The 18,717-nt window shown below is 38.7% G+C and overlaps 2 protein-coding genes across 2 annotated transcripts; both read left to right on the top strand.

Annotated features, from left to right (window-relative positions):
- Window positions 1–5,228: 5,228 nt before the first annotated feature.
- Window positions 5,229–8,860, top strand: LOC113108970 (cell wall protein DAN4-like; the record flags this gene model as incomplete). The annotated part of the gene is made up of 3 exons (XM_026272418.1): window positions 5,229–5,711; window positions 7,707–7,772; window positions 8,711–8,860. Coding segments are annotated over 3 exons (699 nt in total), but the record flags the coding sequence as incomplete, so codon positions are not given.
- Window positions 7,783–16,287, top strand: LOC113109557 (mucin-5AC-like). The gene is made up of 7 exons (XM_026273188.1): window positions 7,783–9,491; window positions 9,776–9,837; window positions 10,729–10,886; window positions 14,242–14,516; window positions 14,612–14,673; window positions 15,493–15,650; window positions 15,876–16,287. The coding sequence occupies exons 1-7, from the start codon at window positions 9,078–9,080 to the stop codon at window positions 16,013–16,015; spliced, it is 1,269 nt and encodes a 422-aa protein (XP_026128973.1). The 5' UTR covers window positions 7,783–9,077; the 3' UTR covers window positions 16,016–16,287.
- The last annotated feature ends 2,430 nt before the right edge of the window (window positions 16,288–18,717 follow it).

Here is an 18,717-nt window from a genome sequence, read left to right as displayed (position 1 = left end):
TCACAGCAGAAACAGCTACGACAACAGAGCCCTCCACGATCACAACAACTTCTGCAGAAACATCTATTACAGCAGAAGCATCTAGTACAGCAGAAGCATCTACAACAATAGAGACTTCGATAATTACAAAAACTCCAGTTGAAACATCCACCATTATCACAGCAGAAACAGCTACAACAACAGAGCCCTCCACAATCACAACTACTACAGCAGAAACATCTACCACTAGTGCAGCAGAAACATCTATGACAACAGAAACTTCACAGATCAAAACAACTTCTGCTGAAACATCCCCCACTAGAGCAGCAGAAACAACTACAACAATAGAGACTTCGACAATTGCAGCAACTCCAGTTGAAACAACCACCATGATCACAGCAGAAACATATACAACAACAGAGCCCTCCACAATCACAACAATTACTACTGCAGAAACATCTACCACTAGTTCAGCAGAAACGTCTACAAGAACTACAGCAGAAACATCCACCACTAGTGAAGCAGAAACATCTACAACAACAGAGACTTCAACAATTACAACAACTCCAGTTGAAACATCCACCATTATCACAGAAGAAACATCTACAACAACAGAGCCCTCCACAATCACAACTACTACAGCAGAAACATCTACCACTAGTGCAGCAGAAACATCTATGACAACAGAGCACTCCACAATCACAACAACTCCTGCAGACACATCTATCACTAGTACAGCAGAAACGTCTACAACAACAGAGACTTCTGCAATTACAACAACTCCAGTTGAAACATCCACTATCACAGCAGAAACATCTACTACAACAGAGCCCTCCACAATCACAACTTCTGGAGAAACATCTACCACTAGTGAAGCAGAAACATCTACAACAACAGAAACTTTCACATTCACAACAACTACTCCAGAAACATCTATCACTAGTACAGAAACATCTACAACAACAGAAACTTCCACGATCAAAACAACTTCTGCTGAAACATTCACAACTAATGTAGCAGAAACATCTACAACAATAGAGACTTCTGCAATTACAACAACTCCAGTTGAAACATCCACCATTATCACAGCAGAAACATATACAACAACAGAGGCCTCCACAATCACCACAACTCCTGCAGAAACATCTATCACTAGTATTGCAGAAACATCTACAAGAAAAGAGACTTCGACAATTACAACAACTCCAGTTGAAACATCCACCATTATCACAGCAGAAACAGCTACGACAACAGAGCCCTCCACGATCACAACAACTTCTGCAGAAACATCTATTACAGCAGAAGCATCTAGTACAGCAGAAGCATCTACAACAATAGAGACTTCGATAATTACAAAAACTCCAGTTGAAACATCCACCATTATCACAGCAGAAACAGCTACAACAACAGAGCTCTCCACAATCACAACTACTATAGCAGAAACATCTACCACTAGTGCAGCAGAAACAGCTACTACAACAGAGCCCTCCACAATCACAACAACTCCTGCAGAAACACCCACTTCCATTGCAGCAGAAACATCTACAACAATAGAGACTTCGATAATTACAACAACTCCAGTTGAAACATCCACCATTATCACAGCAGAAACATATACAACAACAGAGCCCTCCACAATCACAACAACTACTACTGCAGAAACATCTACCACTAGTTCAGCAGAAACGTCTACAACAACAGAGACTTCTGCAATTACAACAACTCCAGTTGAAACATCCACCATTATCACAGAAGAAACATCTACAACAACAGAGCCCTCCACAATCACAACTACTACAGCAGAAACATCTACCACTAGTGCAGCAGAAACATCTATGACAACAGAGCACTCCACAATCACAACAACTCCTGCAGAAACATCTATCACTAGTACAGCAGAAACGTCTACAACAACAGAGACTTCTGCAATTACAACAACTCCAGTTGAAACATCCACTATCACAGCAGAAACATCTACTACAACAGAGCCCTCCACAATCACAACTTCTGGAGAAACATCTACCACTAGTGAAGCAGAAACATCTACAACAACAGAAACTTTCACATTCACAACAACTACTCCAGAAACATCTATCACTAGTACAGAAACATCTACAACAACAGATACTTCCACGATCAAAACAACTTCTGCTGAAACATTCACAACTAATGTAGCAGAAACATCTACAACAATAGAGACTTTGATAATTACAACAACTCCAGTTGAAACATCCACCATTATCACAGAAGAAACATCTACAACTAGTGCAGCAGAAACAGCTACCACTAGTGCAGCAGAAACATCTATGACAACAAAGACTTCGATAATCACAACAGCTCCTGTTGAAACACCCACTTCCATTGCAGCAGAAACATCTACAACAAAAGAGACTTCGACAATTACAACAACTCCCGCAAAAACATCCAAAACTATTGTAGCAGAAACATCTACAACAACAGAGCCCTCCACAATCACAACTACTACAGCAGAAACATCTACCACTAGTGCAGCAGAAACATCTATGACAACAGAAACTTCACAGATCAAAACAACTTCTGCTGAAACATCCCCCACTAGAGCAGCAGAAACAACTACAACAATAGAGACTTCGACAATTGCAGCAACTCCAGTTGAAACAACCACCATGATCACAGCAGAAACATATACAACAACAGAGCCCTCCACAATCACAACAATTACTACTGCAGAAACATCTACCACTAGTTCAGCAGAAACGTCTACAAGAACTACAGCAGAAACATCCACCACTAGTGAAGCAGAAACATCTACAACAACAGAGACTTCAACAATTACAACAACACCAGTTGAAACATCCACCATTATCACAGAAGAAACATCTACAACAACAGAGCCCTCCACAATCACAACTACTACAGCAGAAACATCTACCACTAGTGCAGCAGAAACATCTACAACAACAGAAACTTTCACATTCACAACAACTACTCCAGAAACATCTATCACTAGTACAGAAACATCTACAACAACAGAAACTTCCACGATCAAAACAACTTCTGCTGAAACATTCACAACTAATGTAGCAGAAACATCTACAACAATAGAGACTTCAACAATTACAACAACTCCAGTTGAAATATCCACCATTATCACAGCAGAAACATCTACAACAACAGAGCCCTCCACAATCACCACAACTCCTGCAGAAACATCTATCACTAGTATTGCAGAAACATCTACAACAAAAGAGACTTCGACAATTACAACAACTCCAGTTGAAACATCCACCATTATCACAGCAGAAACAGCTACGACAACAGAGCCCTCCACGATCACAACAACTTCTGCAGAAACATCTATTACAGCAGAAGCATCTAGTACAGCAGAAGCATCTACAACAATAGAGACTTCGATAATTACAAAAACTCCGGTTGAAACATCCACCATTATCACAGCAGAAACAGCTACAACAACAGAGCTCTCCACAATCACAACTACTATAGCAGAAACATCTACCACTAGTGCAGCAGAAACAGCTACTACAACAGAGACTTCCATGATCAAAACAACTCCTGCAGAAACATCTACCACTAGTTCAGCAGAAACGTCTACAAGAACTACAGCAGAAACATCCACCACTAGTGAAGCAGAAACATCTACAACAACAGAGACTTCAACAATTACAACAACTCCAGTTGAAACATCCACCATTATCACAGAAGAAACATCTACAACAACAGAGCCCTCCACAATCACAACTACTACAGCAGAAACATCTACCACTAGTGCAGCAGAAACATCTATGACAACAGAGCACTCCACAATCACAACAACTCCTGCAGAAACATCTACCACTAGTGCAGCAGAAACATCTATGACAACAGAGCCCTCCACAATCACAACTTCTGGAGAAACATCTACCACTAGTGAAGCAGAAACATCTACAACAACAGAAACTTTCACATTCACAACAACTACTCCAGAAACATCTATCACTAGTACAGAAACATCTACAACAACAGAAACTTCCACGATCAAAACAACTTCTGCTGAAACATTCACAACTAATGTAGCAGAAACATCTACAACAATAGAGACTTCTGCAATTACAACAACTCCAGTTGAAACATCCACCATTATCACAGCAGAAACATCTACTACAACAGAGCCCTCCACAATCACAACTTCTGGAGAAACATCTACCAATAGTGAAGCAGAAACATCTACAACAACAGAAACTTTCACATTCACAACAACTACTCCAGAAACATCTATCACTAGTACAGAAACATCTACAACAACAGAAACTTCCACGATCAAAACAACTTCTGCTGAAACATTCACAACTAATGTAGCAGAAACATCTACAACAATAGAGACTTCGATAATTACAAAAACTCCAGTTGAAATATCCACCATTATCACAGCAGAAACATATACAACAACAGAGCCCTCCACAATCACCACAACTCCTGCAGAAACATCTATCACTAGTATTGCAGAAACATCTACAACAAAAGAGACTTCGACAATTACAACAACTCCAGTTGAAACATCCACCATTATCACAGTAGAAACATCTACAACTAGAGCAGCAGAAACAGCTACCACTAGTGCAGCAGAAACATCTATGACAACAGAGACTTCGATAATTACAACGACTCCGGTTGAAACATCCACCATTATCACAGCAGAAACAGCTACGACAACAGAGCCCTCCACGATCACAACAACTTCTGCAGAAACATCTATTACAGCAGAAGCATCTAGTACAGCAGAAGCATCTACAACAATAGAGACTTCGATAATTACAAAAACTCCGGTTGAAACATCCACCATTATCACAGCAGAAACAGCTACAACAAGAGAGCTCTCCACAATCACAACAACTCCTGCAGAAACACCCACTTCCATTGCAGCAGAAACATCTACAACAATAGAGACTTCGATAATTACAACAACTCCGGTTGAAACATCCACCATTATCACAGCAGAAACATCTACAACAACAGAGCCCTCCACAATCACAACAACTCCTGCAGAAACATTTACAACAACAGAGCCCTCCACAATCAAAACAACTCCTGCTTTAACATCCACAACAACAGAGACTTCTGCAATTACAACAACTCCAGTTGAAACATCCACCATTATCACAGCAGAAACATCTACAACAACAGAGCCCTCCACAATCACAACAACTCCTGCAGAAACACCCACTTCCATTGCAGCAGAAACATCTACAACAATAGAGACTTCGACAATTACAACAACTCCAATTGAAACATCCACCTTTATCACAGCAGAAACATATACAACAACAGAGCCCTCCACAATCACAACAACTTCTGCAGAAACATCTACCACTAGTTCAGCAGAAACATCTACAAAAACAGAGACTTCTATCATCACAACAGCTCCTCCTGAAACATCCACTTCCATTGCAGCAGAAACATCTAAAACAACAGAGACTTCCACAATTACAACAACTCCAGTTGAAACATCAACCATTATCACAGCAGAAACATATACAACAACAGAGCCCTCCACAATCACAACAACTTCTGCAGAAACATCTATCACTAGTACAGCAGAAACAGCTACAACAACCGAAACTTCCACGATCACAACTTCTGCTGAAACATTCACAACTAGTGTAGCAGAAACATCTACAACAACAGAGCCCTCCACAATCACAACAACTTCTGCAGAAACATCTATCACTAGTACAGCAGAAACATCTACAACAACAGAGACTTCTACAATCACAACAACTCCTGTTGAAATACCCACTTCCATTGCAGCAGAAAAATCTACAACAATAGAGACTTCTGCAATTACAACAACTCCAGTTGAAATATCCACCATTATCACAGCAGAAACATCTACAACAACAGAGCCCTCCACAATCACAGCAACTTCTGCAGAAACATCTATCACTAGTACAGCAGAAACATCTACAACAACAGAGACTTCTACAATCACAACAACTCCTGTTGAAATACCCACTTCCATTGCAGCAGAAACATCTACAACAATAGAGACTTCGATAATTACAACAACTCCAGTTGAAACATCCACCATTATCACAGCAGAAACATCTACAACAACAGAAACTTCCACATTCACAACAACTCCTGCAGAAACAGCTACAACAACAGAGCCATCCACAATCACAACAACTCCAGTTGAACCATTCACCATTATCACAGCAGAAACATATACAACAAAAGAGCCCTCCACAATCACAACAAATACTCCAGAAACATCCACTTCCATTGCAGCAGAAACAGCTACAACAACAGAAACTTCCACGATCACAACTTCTGCTGAAACATTCACAACTAGTGTAGCAGAAACATCTACAACAACAGAGCCCTCCACAATCACAGCAACTTCTGCAGAAACATCTATCACTAGTACAGCAGAAACATCTACAACAACAGAAACTTCCACAATCACAACAACTCCTGTTGAAATACCCACTTCCATTGCAGCAGAAACATCTACAACAATAGCGACTTCGATAATTACAACAACTCCAGTTGAAACATCCACCATTATCACAGCAGAAACAGCTAAAACAACAGAGCCCGCTACAATCACAACAACTTCTCCAGAAACATCTACCACTAGTGCAGCAGAAACATCTACAAAAACAGAGACTTCCACAATCACAACAACTCCTTTTGAAACATCCACTTCCATTGCAGCAGAAACATCTACAACAACAGAGCTCTCCACAGTTACAACAACTACTGCAGAAACATCTATCACTAGTGTTGCAAAAACATCTACAACAGAGACTTCTGCAATTACAACAACTCCAGTTGAAACATCCACCATTATCACAGCAGAAACATCTACAACAACAGAGCCCTCCACAATCACAGCAACTACTGCAGAAACATCTATGACTAGTGTAGCAGAAATATCTACAAAAACTACTCCAGAAACAATTATCACTATTGCAGCAGAAACATCTATGACAACAGACACTTCCATGATCACAACAGCTCCTGCTTTAACATTCACAACTATTGTAGCAGAAAAATCTACAACAATAGAGACTTCGACAATTACAACAACTCCAATTGAAACATCCACCATTATCACAGCAGAAATATATACAACAACAGAGCCCTCGACAATCACAACAACTACTGCAGAAACATCTACCACAAGAGCAGAAGAAACATCTATAACAACAGAGCCCTCCACAATCACAACAGCTCCTGCAGGAACATCTATCACTAGTACAGCAGAAATATACACAACAACAGAGACTTCCATGATCACAACTGCTGCTGAAACATCCACAACCAGTGCAGCAGAAAAACCTCCATCAACAGAGACTTCCACAATCACAACAACTACTGCTGCAGAAACATCTACCACTGGTGCAGCAGAAACATCTACAACAATAGAGACTTCTGCAATTACAACAAATCCAGTTGAAAAATCCACTATTATCACAGCAGAAACATATACAACAACAGAGCCCTCCACAATCACAACAACTACTACTGCAGAAACATCTACCACTAGTGCAGCAGAAACATCTATGACAACAGAGACTTCCATGATCACAACAGCTCCTGCTTTAACATCCACAACTATTGTAGTAGAAACATCTACAACAATAGAGACTTCGACAATTACAACAACTCCAATTGAAACATCCACCTTTATCACAGCAGAAACATATACAACAACAGAGCCCTCCACAATCACAACAGCTCCTGCTGAAACATCCACCACCAGTGCAGCAGAAACATCTATAACAACAGAGACTTCCACAATCACAACAACTACTACTGCAGAAACATCTACCACTAGTGCAGCAGAAACATCTACAAAAACAGAGACTTCAACAATTACAACAACTCCAGTTGAAACATCCACCATTATCACAGCAGAACCATATACAATAACAGAGCACTCCACAATCACAACAACTTCTGCAGAAACATCTACCACTAGAGCAGCAGAAACATCTACAACTACAGAGACTTCCAGAATCACAACAACTCTTGTTGAAACATCTACTTCTAGTGCAGCAGAAACATCTACAACAAAAGATTCTTTCCCAATCTCATCTCCTCCTGCAAACTCCACCGTTAGTACAACTGAAACATCAAAAACAACAGAGACTTCCACAGTCACAACACCTGCTGAAACAACCACCATTAGTGTAGCAGAAACAGCTACAACAACAGACACTCCCACAATCATAACAACTGCAGCTAAAACATCTACCACTAGTTCAGCAGAAAAATCTACAACAGGCACTTCCACAATCAGACCTGTAGTTGAAACTACAGGATTTTCCACAACATCTCCACAAACAACATCTACTGCAGTTACTTCTTTGATCCCCACTTCAACCACTATTGAAAGCAGCACTCTCAGTGTAGCCAAAACATCCACAACACCAACAGCTATAACAACACATTTTTCAACAGTGACATCAACTCCTGCTAGAACTACTACTGCAGTAGTTTCCACAACAGCACGACAGACAACAACTACTGCAGAATCTGTTGTGAGTGCTTCTTCAACTACTATTGAAACCACCACTGTGAGTGCAGCCACAACACCAACAGCTACAACAAATCATTCTTCAACAGTGACATCAACTGCTGCTGGAACTACTACTGCAGTAGTTTCCACAAAAGTGCCACAGACAACATCTACTACAGTTCCTTTAGTGAGTACTTCTCCAACAGCTATTGAAAGCACCACTGTCAGTACAGAAACAACATCAACAGCTACTACAACACATCCTTCAACAGTGACATCAACTGCTTCTGGAAATACTACTGCAGGAATTTCAAGAACAGCACCTCAAACAATATCTTCTGCAGGAACTTCTGTGATTCCCTCTTCATCCACTATTGAAAGTTCTGCCGTCAGTACAATCATAACATCCACAATACCTACATATACAACAACAGGGCCAACTACCACAACAACTTTTGCTGAAACAGCCACAACCAGTGGAATATTTATCACATCAGTGCCACAAACACAAACATCTTCTCATGCCTCGGCCACTGAATTTTCAACAGTTACAACATCATTCATACCAGGTTCTGCTACTAGTGGAGCAGTAACCATGACTTCACCACCAACTTTTATTTCATTCTCTCCATCATCAAATATCTCTGACAGCTCAACTGTTAGTAGCATTGAAACATCCGCAACAACATCAACAACAAACCGTTTCTCTGCACTAAAAACTGAAAGTTCTGTTTCTAATTCAGCAACTCCCTATTCAACTACCATTAACACTATGCCTGGTAGCACAGCTGGAACATCAACACATTCATTTGCAGCAACCACTAAAAAAACTACTCTCTCAACCAGTAATGCAACAAGACCCTCTACATTTATAGCGCCTACGACTACAAAATTTGTACCTGTGTATCTAACAGATCTGGTGTTCCGCTCTTTGGACATATTTATAGTGGAACTCAATGATTCAAACTCGCAGGCCTTCAAGTCAAGAGCTGAGCTTGTCAGATCTCAGGTGAGTTAAAATAAACTTAAAAGATTCACAGGTGACACACAAAAATATCTTTCCTGTATTTAAGAGTACAGACAGCAAACATGTTAATCCAAAGCCAGACATATACAGTGGTTTGTTTTGGGTATTGTTATTATTTAAATGGTTTAGTTTACCATTAATGAATGACAGTTTATGTGCATCTCAATCAGCTCCCTCATAAAGTATAGAAATCATCAACATTAATAAATAAATATTTAATACATCTAATGATCATGGTTGTGATTGCCTGGTATTGTATGTTACAGCTTAGACCAGTCTACAGAGCAAAATATCCTTCCTTTATTGAAGTGATTGTCTTGCGTTTCAGGTAAATATGGAATGTATGTGCTTTATGTGTTTAAAAAACAAACAAGATGATGCAGTACACTTATTTTATATTGGTAATATGCTCATATTAAAGGAAGACTCCACCCCAAAATGAAATTTATTTTCATTAATCACTTACCCCCATGTCATCAAAAACATTTAAAATCTGTGTTAATTTTCGGAACACAATTTAAGATATTTTGGATGAAAACCTGGAGATTTATGACTGTCCCATAAACTGCCAAGTAAAATACACTGTCAAGGTCCAGAAAAGGATGAAAAGCATCGTCAGAATAGACCATCTGTCATCAGTGTATCAACCATAACGTTATAAAGCGATGAGAATACTTTTTGTATGTGAAGAAAACTAAAATAACAACTTTATTTGTATTCTCTGACTCTCCCCGCACCATCCTAGCACCATTTTGGAGAATATGAGCTGACACAGGCTGTGTACGCTCTTCTGTGTCAGCAGCAACAGAAGACAGAAAACAGAAGAGCCTACGCTGCCTGTGTCAGCTCATATTCTACAAAATGCCACTACGGTGATGTGGGCAGAAACAGAAAAGACAAATTGTTGGATAAAGTCTTTATTTTTTTTTTCTTCTCATAATGTTCATAAAGTTAACGGCTGAACCATTGATGGCAGGTTGACTATTCTGACTTTTTCATACTTTTCTGGACCTTTACAGTGTATTTTACTAGGCAGTCTGTGGGACAGTTACAAAGCCTCCTGGTTTTCATCCAAAATATCTTAAATTGTTTTCTGAAGATGAAGAAGCTTTTATTAGTTTGGAACAACATGGGGGTAATTGATTAATAACAAATTTTTCTTTTAGGGTGGAGCTACCCTTTAAGGAATATTATGTGACATTCTTTCTATATTTTCCAGACCAGGGTCAATCATCACCGAAACACAACTAATTTTCAACTCCACACAATCTATTCCAACCATTCAAGAGATTTCAGACACCCTCTTTACAGCAGTGATAAAAGGAGATGTCAACCCCCTGAATATAACTCCTTATTCAATTTCAGTCAATGGTTCAGGTAAGTTTGCTTGCATTTCAGAAAACATCATGAAAATTCTGAAAGTCTTAGAAAAACTGTGCCTATCAGAGATATCACAGACCAAGTATGATCTCTGTACAAGCTTATAAATCCTTGGTGACCCTTGCCTTTAAGTCATGACCAGGACACTTAAAAGCATGTGCGGTGGGATACAGTGTCAGCTTCTGGGAAATGAAGTAAGCAATCAAAGGGATGCCTGAAGTATGGCACTGAAGTATGGCTTGTCATTCTCTTGGGGAAACATGGTTACATGCGTAACTTAGAGACGTTCCCCTTCAGGAACTCGAGCTGAATCAGAATGCTTTTGGATTGAGTATGCCCATGCTGCCAGACTTACAAATCCCTGCCTAGTGTAGAAGAGCACAGCTAAGGCATGAGAAAATGAGCCAGGAGTGGCACAGAATGCAGGTAGGCAACTGATAAATTAAGCAGGGTGGACATCCCACAGCATCCTGAAGACCAACTTCTGAAGGACTGAGCCTTGACCTCCAAAGGAGAGGGGAGATCAGAGGACTCAAGGCTATGGAATACAATCCCGATTCACCGCTTAGCATAATTAGACCTTATGTAGGCCTTTAAGGTGGAGTGGGTCATCCCTGCAGAGAATCGGGCCTGCAGGAACTCCAGTAATGTACCATCTGGCCAGTTACTGGGTAACTGAGAGGATTTTCTCTTGGGAAAACACAAGGATCTGGTGCACCAGCCTGTAAAAGGGGTGCAAACGCAGACCTCCTTTGTGGTTGTTATAATAGACCACTGCTGTGTTGTCGGTGCGCAACAACACATGGTGATCTCTTAGGAGGAGTACAGTAAATGTTTCAATACTTAAAACATGGCCAACATCTCCAGGCAGTTGATGTGATGGTGACCACTCCACAGACTGTGGGCCGAGCAGCTACTCGTGTGTCCGTTGCTAACATTATGCGGTGACAAGGTGCTCCCAGCATGTCTAAGCCCAGCATTTCCCCACATGTCTAAGGCACGAAGGCATAGCCACATGATTTTGAGGATGTGGAACGGGTTTCCCCTCAGGCAGAACCCCTTGGACTTGAGCCACCACTGTAGTGTCTTATGTACAGCAGGCCAAAAGGTATCATGTTTGAAGCAGCTGCCATCAGACCCAGCAGTTGTGCTTGACATTGAGTGACTGGCCTTCTCTCATTCTCCCGAGTGCAGTAAGGATCGACTCGATCCGAGCAGGAGACAGACATGCCTGCATAGTGGTCAAATCCAACACCACACCCAGATAACTGGTTCTCTTGGGCTTGAAAATGAAAAAAAAAAAAATTAATCGGTTCACTCTGAGCAGAATCGATATTGATTAATGTTTCTGTTTCTGCGTTCCTCTGATATTATTACATTTTCAGAAATCGGTTCGGGTGGAAGAAATACCGGTTAATATTGTTATTTTTGTTATATTTTCCATATAATTTGCCTAATGATAATAAAAGTACAGCATTTTCTTTACTCAAAAAGGAAAAGATAAAAAAGAGAGATCTGCTAACGTTAGCCAATAACCCTCTGATTTAAGTTACAGCCAACTCCTTCTTTTCTAGATTTTGGCCAAATGTATACAGGCTACTAAAGAAACAAACAAACAAAAAATCTCTCAACACTTTAAAGACATTAAAGTATCTGGATGCTAAAATATGATTTATTATATAGTGTTTGTACTTTCATCGACATAAAACATCGTCCTTCACATCGGCTATATCAGCACAGTGAGGCACAGTCACGCTGGATGCATCAAATTTTGTACAATGGAGCACTGTAACTTTTTTATTTATAAAGAAAGATAGTTGCAACAGCAAGCTCTCACTCAAGGTGGAGAAGAGACTGCAGCGCGGGCTTCTGAACCTAGAGAGAGAGAGAAAGATCTAGATCTAGTGAATGTGGTTGGAGAAGGTGAACCTGTCTCCAACCCATCCAATAGATCCATGTGCGATCATGGATCTCAATCGCTGCTGTGCCTCAGCAGCAGTGGGACCGGAACTGCTAGATTACAGGCATGAACACTGCAGGACGGGCTTCCAATCCCAGACAGCGGGCACTGGATCTGGTGTGCAAGCAAGATGCACCCATCTCCATTCCCTCCACCAGATTAATCTGCAATCCCCACGAGTGCAATCGCTACTACCCCTTGACCCAAAAAGCAGGCACAGCAGTGCGAGCAATGCTAGTAAAGTCTCCCTCCTCAAATGACAATAAATGGACAAACAACACCATATTAGACTTGCAGAATTTACAGGTGCATCTCAAAAAGTTAAAATATCATGGAAAAGGTATTTATTTTTTGTAACTGGATTAAAAAAGCAAACTTTCTTATATCCTAGATTAATTGAACACCATTTTGATGGTTATGACTTATCTTTGGGAAAAAAAATTAAGAATCAGTATCTCAAAAAATTAGAATATTCCATTTTGAGCTTGATTAATTTGATTTTGAGTATAAATACTGGGTACCTCTTGGGCTCAAGGAGGGTAAGCCACAGAAGGTCAATGGAGAGGCACAGATTCCAGGGTCCAGTATGAAGTGTCTGAAGTCAGTGATGATTTGGGATGCCGTGACGTCTGCTGGTGTTAGTCCATTGTGTTTTATCAAGTCCAAAGTCAGTGCAGCCATCTACCAAGAGATTTTGGAGCACTTTGGAATTTCATTTTGCAGCAGGACTTTAGTACCTGCCCACAGTGACAAAACCACTTCCAATTGGTTTACTGACCATGATATTACTGAGCTTGATTGGCCAGCCAACATGCTTGACCTGAACCTCACAGATAATTTATGGGGTATTGTGAAGAGGAAGATAAGTAACATATGACATACAACACAGAGGAGCTGAAGGCCACTTTTAAAGCAACCTGGGCTTCAAGAATGCCTCAGCAGTGCCACAGGCTGATCGCCTCCATGCCACGCCATATTGAAGAATTAATTCATGCAAAAGGAGTCCCAACCAAGTATTGATTGCAATCTTGAACATTTCTGTTTTGTAAATCTTTTATTGATTGGTCTTTGAGAAAATATTCAAATTTTTGGAGAATTTTCCTAAGCTGTAAAGTGATAACCATAAGAATTAAAAAAAACTTTTGAAATATTTCAGTTTGTGTGTAATGAATCTAGAATATAAGAACGTTTGCTTTTTTTTTTAATTAAATTACAAAAAATAAAGAACTTTTCCATGATATTCAAATTTTCTGAAATGCACCTGTATAATATAGTACTAGTCTCATGTGTATAGAATGACACACAAACAACACCGTACATTAAAACTATAATGAAACAAACAAAAAGGTTTTTGACATATTTTATCAAATATTTTCATCTTCTTTATTACAGTTATAAACATGACTACTTCAACTACAGCATCAACAACAACAACAGCAAGGACAGTGATGACAACAACAACAACAACAACAACAACAACAACAACAACACTGATGACAAAAAGACCCTTGACATCTACAACTAAAGTGCCTACAACTACAACTACACAATTTATACCCGTCTATCTTACATCTCTGGTGTTTCGCTCTTTTGACATATTTATAGTTGAACTGAGTGATGTAAACTCTCAGGCCTTCAAGTCAAGAGCTGATCTTGTCAGATCTCAGGTGAGTTAGAATAAACTTACAAGATTTACAGATGATACAGATAGAAGATATGATGACAGATGAAGATACAGACTGCCTGTTATTATACGTTTCAGCTTGAACCAATCTTCAAAGCAAAATATCCTTCCTTCATCAGAATAATTGTCTTAAGTTTCAGGTAAATATGGAATTTATGTTCATTGTTTTAGTACAAACACACACACACACACAAACATACAGTGGGGAAAATATTAATTTGATCCCCTCCTGATTTTCTAAGTTTGCTCACTTACAAAGAAATGAAGGGTCTGTAATTTTTTATGTTAGGTTTATTTTAATAGAAACAGAATACCAACCAAAAAAATCCAGAAACAATATATACAGGTTAAAAATTGATTCGCATTTCAGTGAGAGGAATAATTATTTGATCCTTGAGCAAAACATGACTTAGTACTTAGTGTAGAAACCCTTGTTGGCAAGCACAGAGGTAAGACGTTTTTTTGTAGTTGATCACCAGGTTTGCACACATCTCAGAAGGGATTTTGATCCACTCCTCTTTACAGATCCTCTCTAAATCCTTAAGGTTTCTTGCCTGTAATTTGGCAAAAACAGGTTTTTAAGCTTCCTCCACAGATTTTCAACTTTTAAAAGTGGCAGTACTAATCTGTGTTCCACAAGGGCACATAACCAATCTGTGAGAGACAGAATTCTTGCTGGTTGGAACTGGGTCAAAAACTTATTTCACTCACTGAAATACATGATGGGTTGATATTCTGTGTCTATCCATTAAATTAAACCTACCATAAAAATCCCAGACCATTCATTTATTTTTAACTGTGCAAACTTTTCCCCACTGTGTGTGTGTGTGTGTGTGTGTGTGTGTGTGTGTGTATGTATATATATATATATATATATATATATATATATATATATATATATATATATGATATGTTCATATTAAGGAATCCTATTTGACATGCTTTGATTTTTTTTCCAGACCTGGGTCAATCATCACGGATACAGAACTAGTTTTTAATGCCACACAAGCTCTTCCTACCGTTCCAGACATTGCAAACGCTCTCTTGACAGCAGTGGTAACAGGATCTGTCGATCCACTGAAAATAATCCCTATAACAGTTTCAGTCAATGGTTCAGGTTAGTGTGATTGCATTTCAAATCATATCTTGCAACATGTTCTGAAAGTATTACAACAACTGCACCTAGCACTTTTGCTCAATAGATATTGTGGAATTTCTAACCTTTTTTAACATTAGTCACTAGTTGATTATATGTATATAAGAATAACAAGCAAAACATACAGTACATTTTGTCTGAATGAAACAAAACAAAAAAGTTTAATTGTTCATCTTTTTCTCTCAGTTATAGCTACGACTGCGGCTGCAACTACAACTACAATTGCAGCTGCAACTACAGCTTCAAGTGGACTGAAGATTGAATCCAGCCTTCTCCAAGCAACATGGCTCATTTTTATGGCAAAAATATTAAAACTTTTCCTATAGATCCCTTAACAATGATTGCAAGTTGCGAGAAATACAAGGCATGTGCACGGCACGAATCATACTTGTAAATTAAAATATTTTTGTATTAGTATGTGTATTATGTTTATTTAGTATTGTAGCACACTCTCAAAATAATGGTGATGGCAATATAAAGTTTAAAATATGATAAAATAAAAAGGTATTTATATATAATACTGATATATATCAGAAAGTTGTAGAAATCAATCAAAAAATAATAATTTCCCCATTTTAAATGTAATGCTTTTGTTCACTTTTCTGCAGGTTAAAGACTGTTTATACTGTTATCTTTCTTCTAGTATGTGTTAACATTGCAAGATCATAATATATCTTATTGTATTCAAATAAACATATTTATTAAGTTCATATCGTCCAATATTGCATGATTGATTGAAGTATTTACATTTATTTAAAAAGTAAAGGGTTTTCTATTAATTGAATTGAATGAAGTCTTAATGCAACTTTATCCTTCACAATTCTTCCATTGCAAACACTTTAAAGCTCATTTGTCAAAACTGGCCATTTAAAATATAATCACAAATTCAGGATAGTATGATTAATGAGGCCTATTTTGTTCTTAATTACATTGCAACATGACAAGTAATGAAGACACATTTGGTATCAATGAGTTTTACTAAACAAAAACATTTTTTTTTTTTTTTTTACTGAAATGTCACATCTGATAGCTGGGTGGCCAACATACTTTGCATAATAATATATGCAAAGTATGTTGTACAAGTTTATTTGTATAGCGCTTTTCACTATACAACTGCTGCAAAGCAACTTCACAGAAAATTAAGTTTCTACAATATTTAGTAGTAGCTTATCAGAAATGACTGTCTGTTAACGTACATATCGCAGAAATGTACAGAAAATTAAAGACGTAATCACAGACAACAGACAATGAACACTATTAACAACAAATATTATATGATGCAATCAAACTTATAGCAAAATTGGGTAGTTCTGTACTTTATGTTGTTTCAGGGGCATCATCTGAGGTCCTCTGAATGGTTGGCATCATCTCTTCTCAGGTGTTCTGGATTCAGAATGAAGCTTGTGTAGATCCTAGTTACCATGGGATGTAAATGCTTGGCAAAAACAGATAAACAAATACAGACATTATTAGTGTAGCTGGTGTTCCACCCAAGCAAAATTATGCAATTTTCGTCAGCTATAACCGCAGTACAAGATTATGAGATGCATTATTTGAATTTACCCTAGATTTGAACAGAGAAAGTGTGTCTAAACCCTGAATGTTAATTTGGGAGCCAAATACAAAAAAGTTTTACCTCCTTTTTAGTGGACTTTGCTATCCTAGGTAACACCAGAAGTCCAGAGTTTTGCGACCTAAGGGAGCGTGATGGATTGTAGCATGGTAGGAGATTAGTTAAGTATGCAGGAGCTAAATCATTAAGGGCCTTTTGGGTAAGTAATAATATTTTGGAACATGGGAAATATGATTTTCAAAAGACAAGTTACTGTCTAATATAACATAACACCCAGATTTTGACTGTAAATGGGCAGTCTAATGGTTAGAGAGTTGGACTTGACCCTGAAGGTCACAGGATCAAGTCTCAGTGCTGGCAAGAGTTGAAGGTTGGGGGAGTGAATGAGCAGCGCTCTCATCCACTCTCAATACCCATAGCTGAAGTTCCCTTGAGCGAGGCTCTGAACTCCCAATTGCTCCCCGGGAAGCTGGAAAAAATAGCTGTCCACTGCTCTGGGTGTGTGTTCACGGTGTGTGTGTGTGTGTGTGTGCTCTTGTTTTTGTGACATATCAGGACACAACTCTGTATAATGACATGGGTATGACACAGGTATTAATTACAAGGAGAGGATGACTTATGAGGACAGGGATAGGATGTTGATTGTTTCCAAAAACTGGATCTAAAGCATTTTTCACTTGTCTCTCAATAAAATTTACAATATCAATGAATTTAGCTCTATGTCCACTTCTTTCTTGCAGATCACATGCAGTATTCCTCCATTTTTTTTAGTTTGTAATGAAGTTTTTAAATGATACTCCGCATGTTAGATGGTAAGTCCAGCTCCCTCATATACATTACTTGTTCTGTTAGGTTTGAACATCCTCAGAGAAACAAAGAGAATGATTGCAATCATTTTACATCTTCACCTTTAACGGATGTCCAGTTAAATATTTTTCCATGTAAGCAGATGTATTCCACCTTCAGCTTGTATTCCATCATTAATGCATCCTGTGTCGATAGATTCCTTTGGCTGTATGTATGGATAACCAGCCTTAGACAGCCACTCCTTCACATCTTCAATAAATGCATGACATGATTTCATCTTCTCCTCAAAGTTTTTAGTTTAGTGATAAGTATTTGTTCACTGTGTCTGTATTTTATTTAATTCTATTAAGGCATGGATTTTATCCATAAACTTTTTAGCCTTTCCCACTTTGATTCCGGCCTCTCCACATCTGACATTTTGTTGCAAACTTATAGCCTAATTGTTTATTATATAAGTGAATTTTCACAATCGGGCAACAAGGCTAGCAAAAGAAGGCAATGTTTATTGAAACAACTTAGTTTTAGAAATCAAATCCTCTTCATCCAAACAAGGGCACACTGCACTGGCTTTATATTTTTTTATGAATATAGACCACCCGATGCCTCGATAATTCAACAAGTGCACAGCCAATTAAAGCAGTCCAAGTT

Source organism: Carassius auratus, chromosome 1, assembly GCF_003368295.1.
Source record: "Carassius auratus strain Wakin chromosome 1, ASM336829v1, whole genome shotgun sequence".
Taxonomy (NCBI): Eukaryota; Metazoa; Chordata; class Actinopteri; order Cypriniformes; family Cyprinidae; genus Carassius; species Carassius auratus.
The sequence above is the reverse complement of the archived record's forward strand: the minus strand, read 5'-3'. Positions and strand labels throughout refer to the sequence as shown.

Excerpts from the sequence above, each read along its gene's own strand:
- LOC113109557 (XM_026273188.1), top strand. The coding sequence starts at position 9,078 with ATGACTTCACCACCAACTTTTATTTCATTCTCTCCATCATCAAATATC. Across the intron at positions 14,517-14,611 it reads CTGATCTTGTCAGATCTCAG|CTTGAACCAATCTTCAAAGC; the intron begins GTGAGTTAGAAT and ends TATACGTTTCAG. Across the intron at positions 14,674-15,492 it reads ATAATTGTCTTAAGTTTCAG|ACCTGGGTCAATCATCACGG; the intron begins GTAAATATGGAA and ends TTTTTTTTCCAG.